Below are 7,610 nucleotides of genomic sequence, written 5' to 3' on the forward strand. Positions count from 1 at the left end.
ACTGCTACCTGGTGCTCTGCGAGATGATTAATTTAATTTATATTTTTAATAATTTTACGCAAATATTTATTTAAATGGCTAATAGGGACCGAGCCACGTAGCCCAGTGGTAACGCTTCCGCCTCGTAAGCGGTAGATCGGGGTTCAAATCCCGGCTCGGACCAACACAACTGGTGATCTTTTCCCTTCTGGAATCGATTGCTTAGTAAAGGGAAGGTAGTGTATCGTCACAAACTGGACCTTATCACGACACCTTAGGGAGGCGACCTATGGAATGTTAACATTAACCTTAACATGTTAACATTAAGTTGAGAATGAAATTGCCACTGAATCCGCTTTGTAAATGCCGGCCCCGATACTCTTCAAGGGTGTTCCCCTCAGGAACTGGGAAAGATTTACTTTTTTTTTACTTAATAGGGGAAATTCTCGTATGTTTAGCAGGTTAAGTCCTCGCTTCTAGTTTCGTCCAATTTGCTCATTTTCATTTAAACAACAAATGTTGCAAAACTTTTGATAGAAACTTGCTTGTTCACTTCTTATTGAGCTATGTATCATTCGATTTCAGTTAAAAACACTTTTAATCAGCTGTATTTGAATGCCAAAGCGCTGATATGGCAACATAACAGGAATTCTGGAATTAGATGCTGTTCCCCTACCTTGATCAATTTATTTTTTTGAAAGGAATATTTATTGGGTTATTTTGAATGCACCGTTTTTTTAACGTGCTGCTAACCGTTTTAGATTACCTCCGAGGCCATGACTAGGGCCTTTATCATGGGCGGTAGCAAAACAGTGCCATTCAGCAAAACCCCCAAAACCTGCGTTATTATTATTATTATTATTATTATTATAGTTTATTATTGACATTTTACCATAATTTGGAAAATCTGATTTATGGTTTAAAAGATTGATCATATTAAATCAATTTTTATATTGTGAGCCAGCTCCATTTGATTAAAAGATGATTTTGGTCAAGGTACATTTAATTTAAAAAATCCTTATACGTGAGGACAGCAGCCGTACTGTGTTCCAAAAATCCAAGAATGATAGAAGAAAAAAAACACTGCTGCGGACGGTGTCGAAATCATCGCAACTAAATTTGGGGAATTAGCCGCTTTGCAGCAGATCAAACTTTGAGATTTTCTTACATTTTTCAGTTTTATACTTTCCAGAAATCCTTTTCCTACTCCTTGTGATCGTCCTTCACTAGAGTACAACGTATCAAAAATTTTTATTCATTTTAAATCATAGTTTTTACTCAATAATGTATCGTGCAATTATTGTTCAGTGTCACTAACAAGATTAATTGCATTTTCCTGCTCGCTCCGTCGGAATCCAATTCTGCCCTTTACTGTGTGTCGTTATTGCTCTGTCCTGTGGGTTAGCACAGAAAATCACTTTATTCATATTTTTGAGCAGATAAACATTCGCGATTAATCTCCAGTTTCCTACAGTGTTATACAGTTAATTTTTGCCCAATTTGATAAAGATTATTTATGAATATGATTAAACATTATTTCAATAAATGTCCAGGTAGCATTTATTGATCAGCCCGCCTGTGTGCTTCTAGCAGATGCGGTGAATGAAGCTGATGTAGGTAATCTCGAAAACACAAAACTTTAAAATTCGATATCTCTGGAACGAAACATATTCATTTCTGTCGATAAGTGATTCTTATGTAAAATTGGCCGGGGAACACGATGGTGAAATGATGGTCAAATAAAAAAATAAGTTGGGGTGTTTTGAGATACGGCCGTGTAAAGTTTTCAATTGCGCAATACAGGTAGAAAAAAATAATTAATCAACATTTTGACCACGGAAATGGATTCTACGTCCAATTTCCTTCAAAATTGAGTCTAAGACCGACCTTCTAAGATTTGTGGTTCCTGAGCTATCGCCGTTTGAAACTAGGAGGTTTGGTCAAAAATCGCCAAAAGGTCGATTTTTTGGGGAGGTACAAAAATGGAGGGGGTGGTCCGATTTGGATGAAATTCGGGATTCTTGCATGTTTTGATAGTATCAACAACCCTGCCAAATTTGAGCAGGATCGGAGAGGGTAATTTTCAAATGCTGTTCCGCTTCAGATGGAATGACCCAGCATTAATTTGACTTATAAAGTAATATTGTTCAAATTTACCGATCCGTAAATTGTCCAGCGCTTTAAAAAAATCTATTTAATTTTATTAAGTTTTGAAAAGATATTTTTTTTATTTCGAATTAAAGAAATAATATCAATTCAAATTATTTTTCATGGAACATCTTTGGCAAATCAAGACGAATGTATCGAATTAAGACAGCTGTTTTAGTCATTATTTTTGATAGATTGGTTAAAACAGGAATAGAACAAAACAATTATTACACCGATCTCCAAATAAATTACTCTAAAATCTCCAGTACCTATTCAGACTGTAGTCCCGATTTCCCCCAGTTGACGGTAGTGACTTTAAGATAATTTGTAACATATTTTTTATATAAAACATGAATGTCTAAACTTAATTATTATTGGCTTTATATTGGCTGGTATAATTTTATTTGTTGTCTTTTTATTCGTTATTTTAGACATTTTAAAAGATTTTTTAAACTTTTCTAGTCATGTTTATTAAAAAAATAAAAAAAAATTGTATTTTATTATTTATTTGAATCACATTGGAACTTTTTTTTTTTTTTTGATGAGAAGTTTTGGTGCATTCAAATCCAAAGCACAACAAAGAACAAAAAAATCTTTCAAGTTATCTAAAAACTGCTATCCTGGTTTCGATTGAAGTTTATCACCAATGAATATTATTAAGCTAATTCTTTGATTTTAAGCTTTAAAAACATGACAAATAAAATGAAATTATAGATTTTATTACTGTTTTAAAAAAATCTCGTTACCCGTTTCCCGGGAAATTCAAAACCCGGGAAAATTGGACGCCCTATTTGTCAGATTTGTAGAATGAAGCACGTCTAAAAGGGCTTTGGAGGTAAGATACTACTACGACTCCGAAACTGAATTCTGGAGATTAAACGACTTCGAACCCAGCTTTCCAAAATCGCTCGACTCCAACAACAAATTTCAAAAAACGATGTTGAAAATTATCCAAATCCGACTCTGGCTGATAAAGATTTAATACCTAACTCCGATTCCGACTTTAGTTTGAGTAGGCTTATATTTAAATTCTTTAAATATGAAAATCAATGTACTGTCAATCTTGCTTTAACCAATAAATAATATCATAATATTATGCAAAACCATGAATTGTTGTAAAGCGATTTTTTTTTTGATGATTTTAAATTTCTAGAGTTTTTTAAAAGGTCCTATAAACATATGAAACAAAATAGCTTATAGGACCTTTAAAAAAACGCTAGATTTGACAACTCAAGTTGTCAAAACCAGTGCTGCCAGCGGTTTCTTGAATTTGAAAATGCGTTTAAAAATGTGTAATATTCTTTGGTTTGAATAATTTCCAACCTAAAAAAAAAAAATCTTCACAGTCGACCAATTTAGGACCCCATTGCTCGGATTCCGAAAACAACCCCGCCAGGTTTGGCATCGGTCAAAGTAGTCCTTCTTCTGATTCACGATAATTGCGCCGCGGAAAGCAAAAACGAAGCATGCCACACACGCACTGCTGCTGCCCTGGACTTGATTCTATCCCATCCCCCCTTCCACCCCGGGGGAAAACTCGTTCTGCCGGTCTGGTCCGGACCGACCGCCGTCGCGTCCATGGCCTACTAACAGTAAAACGTGACTTGACGGGATGCAACCTGTTTTGCCTCTTCGATATGTGGCACACGAGAGCCTACTGCGAGTTGCATCGCGGAAATGAGGTCGGGAGTGCACCTCTTTGCATCTCCCGGACGATTGGGAAAAGGGATTTGAAGATCCGGAGGCTTGCTTTGGTGACCTCGATTTGGAGCGGGACCTACCTTCACTTGTCAACGGGTTGAAGAACAGCAGAAACAGTAGCAGAATTGTCCTAGTTAGAAGCATTGTTGTGGTTTCCAGCGTTGAGCGGGCTGTCATCTTGATGTTTTTTGGTATTCCTCTATTGCACTTCTGTGTCGAGTTGACCGTAACTTCACTTCAACTTTTTTGCTTCTAATACTTTCTTCTCCTTACATAATGCCCAGCTGCGATCGATTCTCTTCGGCAGACACTTTGTTTGATCTTCACTCATTTGTCGAATCTTAAGCTTTCCATTAGTGCGCGCACCTGCCGTCACTTCTTGGCACTTTTCTCAAACGAGAATATCATTCAGCATCACATCTTTTCTTCTTTCCATTTTTTGCTCAGTCTGCGCAAAAATTGCTCACACATGAACCCGTTGAACGATCTTTACCGATTGATCGCCGTTTCCTCTTCTTGCTCACTAGTTCCCACCCCAAACTCCGAATTCAATCCCAGCTACCCAAACTGTCACTTCTTCTTCTATGGCTCCTCCAAACTCTCTCAGCACACCTGTTGCTCGAACCGCGCAAACACTGTCGGAAAACGATCCGACCCGGCCAGCCAACCGAACGCGAATAAGCCCAACTTCTTCTTGCGGAGTTCGGGACAGCCTCGCGCGAGCCTCAGCCAGCTGGAGTTGCCGGAGTGAGCGAGCTTTTTTTGCGCAACACGATCCAAGGTGGCCTTGGAAGAAAGGTTTTCTTCGCGCGCAAGGCAAAAAAGTGAGCAAAATGGCTTGCTGAGTTAGAAGAACGGAGAGAGAAAAGCGGAGCGAGCCATCGGAGCAGGCGCGCGGGAAAATTGGCTGAGCTTTTTGTGGGGTTGGTGAGCGATTGTTTGGGTGGAAAAGTTGAGCTTTTTGCGAGGGGGAGGTTGGAGGCAAAGACCGGTGAGTTGCGATTGTCGGATTAGGGGAGAGCTTTTTGTTGGAGAGTTGTGGAGAGTTTTTCTTAGTCGAATCGTTGAGGAGTTGATTTAAATTGCGTTGTTTATTTTTGTTAATTTGACCGGGGTTTTCATCATTAAACATTAAAAAAGGAAGTAACTTGATTTTTTTTTGTCTCCGATTTAATGACTGAAATGATTCTACCACAATCTACCAAATTCTATTCCAGGAATGAACAATTCTCAAACGGACATTTACAGAAATATAAATTCTTAATATATTTACTCAAAAATAATATTTCTTGAAATAAACATAAACATATGAAAATGCTAGCACAAAGTAAAAACAAATAAACGATGGTAGCGTACGTAGAATTCTTTGAATCAAAGCAAGTAAAATTTTCCAAGATATTTTCAACTTATCAAAAATCAAATCAAAAAGCGTTTATTGTTTTTTAACAAAATCGATCTACATATAAATGGAAAAAATAATTCAAAATGAAGAAAAACAAATTCTTCATTATTTCAATAAGAATTTATGTTTTATAAACATTTCTGGAGTTTTTTTTGAAAAGGTCCAATAAACCAAATTTCCAGTTTTTGCTTTTTGGGTGTTTTTGAAACCGCCTTGAGTCAGAGGTATTAAAAAACACCCAAAAAGCAAAAACTGAAAATTTGGTTTATTGGACCTTTTCAAAAAAACTCCAGATTTATTCAGAGGCTTGAATGTTGAGCAATATAAATAATTTTCCATACAATTTTGGCAGCTGTCCATACAAAAATGATGTATGGAAATTCAAAAATCTGTATCTTTTGAAGAAATTTTTTGATCGACTGAAAAAAAATGATACACGGTAACATTTTTGTTTAATTTAACTTTTTGTCACTAAAACTTGATTTGCAAAAAAACACTATTTTTATTTTTTATATGTTTTAGAGGACATCAAATGCCAACTTTTCAGAAATTTCCAGGTTGTGCAAAAAATCTTTGACCGAGTTATGAATTTTTTAGTCAATACTGATTTTGTCAAAAAAAAAACGAAATATTGATTGCAAAAATTTTTCAACTTCATTTTTCGATGTAAAATCAAATTTGCAATCAAAAAGTACTTTTGTGAAATTATGATAAAGTGCACCGTTTTCAAGTTTAAGCCATTTTTAGTTTACTTTTTTGAAAATAGTCGCAGTTTTCATTTTTTTTAAATTGGTGCACATGTTTGCCCACTTTCGAAAAAAATATTTTTGAAAAGCTGAGAAAATTATCTATATTTTGCTTTATAGAACTTTGTTGATATGACCCTTAGTTGCTGAGATATTGCCATGCAAAGGTTTAAAAACAGGAAAATTGATGTTTTTTAAGCCTCACCCAAACAACCCACAATTTTATAATGTCAATATCTCAGCAACTAATGGTCCGATTTACAATGTTAAAATATGAAACATTTGTGAAATTTTCCGCTCTTTTCTAAAACAAATATTCCCAAAAAAAATTAAATCAAGACTAACATTTCAAAAAGGCAAAACATTCAATATAACGCCCTTTTGAAATGTTAGTCTTGATTTATTTAAATTAAAAGAAAAAGACCGATTTCGTAGAAAATTGCTCATTTATAATAAATTTAATTTTGAAATAGGTGGACAAAAACAAATCTCAAATAATAAGAAATCTGCTATCCAAATTCAAAATGATTTGCCTCTTTTTAATTGATTTTAATTTGAGTCATTAGTTTCTCTTTACAAATCTTTATACAATTTTGGCAGCTGTCCATACAAAAAGACTATTAAAATATTCAGGAATCTTTATCTTGAGAACAAATTCTCTGAAAAAGGTGTTGTCTTCAGCATAGTTGATGATATTGCTGAGTTTTCCACAAAAAAAAGCAATAATTGCTCATTAAGGTGAAGCCGTTGATCATTTTAGAAGAAAATTGATCATCACTATAAAATATTCTGTATTAAATTCAATTTTACGAATTTCAGCACCAAAAGGAATCAGAGTGTGCCGGTTGTTGCCTTCTTGAAGCCACTGAAAGAATTTTTGATCTAAATCAATTGTGCTTCAAAATTTATATAATTTTGTGGCACAGTCATTGACGTCCTAGTTGGCAATCATTGAATAATGACGATTTCCATAACTTCACAAGGAATGGGTTAATCGTTACCAAAAGGAATCAGCATGTGTAGGGCACTATTCTAAACAACTTGTAGAAGGAATTTTGTCAAAATATTGAAAGCGACGCAAAATTTATATCTTTGAGCGAAAAATCATGACAATGATGGAAGTCTTCACGTTAAAAGGCATCAGTAAGAAAATTAAAAAAAGCTTAAAAGACATTGAAGACCAAAAGAAATCTATATTGCTGATTCAGCACAATGCGCCGTTAACCTTTCAATAATGATATGTATATTTACATACCTTGCCTACTATTTTCCTTCCTTTAGAAAATCTGAACGTCGTTTCATTGATGAAAATAATTAAAAACTAGGAGCATTATTTGCATTAAAAAAAGGAATTGTATTCTGGTAGAAATTTTTAAACATGATTTTTATTTGATAAAAAAAAACTTATCTTTATTTTGGCTCTTTTTCAGGTTTTCCAGTTTAAATAAGTTCAACCTACAAGATTTCTGAAAATTGCATTTTCAAAAATCCAGATTTTTCAATGAGCAAGGTTAAAGTACACCTGAGTCAACAATACATTTGCGCAAGTTGTTGAAAATCACCTGAATCTCAATCCCGTTTCTTTTTTTCAAGGTTTGTTTTGTCTCGAACGAATTGAACAAACAGTTGTGACT

General features: G+C 34.7%; 1 protein-coding gene across 2 annotated transcripts in view; it reads right to left on the reverse strand.

The window, feature by feature from the left end:
* LOC120423326 (cadherin-89D) overlaps window positions 1–4,578 on the reverse strand; it is a 60,317-nt gene extending 55,739 nt beyond the window's left edge. The window contains exon 1 of one of the 2 annotated variants that reach the window (XM_039587087.2): window positions 3,909–4,572. In XM_039587087.2, coding sequence (XP_039443021.1) covers window positions 3,909–4,005 — 97 coding nt within the window. In that variant the 5' untranslated portion in view covers window positions 4,006–4,572. Of the gene's footprint in view, window positions 1–3,908 lie in introns of both variants that reach the window. The other variant, XM_039587088.2, reaches the window with a different exon arrangement.
* Between the last annotated feature and the right edge of the window lie 3,032 nt (window positions 4,579–7,610).

Source organism: Culex pipiens, chromosome 1, assembly GCF_016801865.2.
Source record: "Culex pipiens pallens isolate TS chromosome 1, TS_CPP_V2, whole genome shotgun sequence".
Taxonomy (NCBI): Eukaryota; Metazoa; Arthropoda; class Insecta; order Diptera; family Culicidae; genus Culex; species Culex pipiens.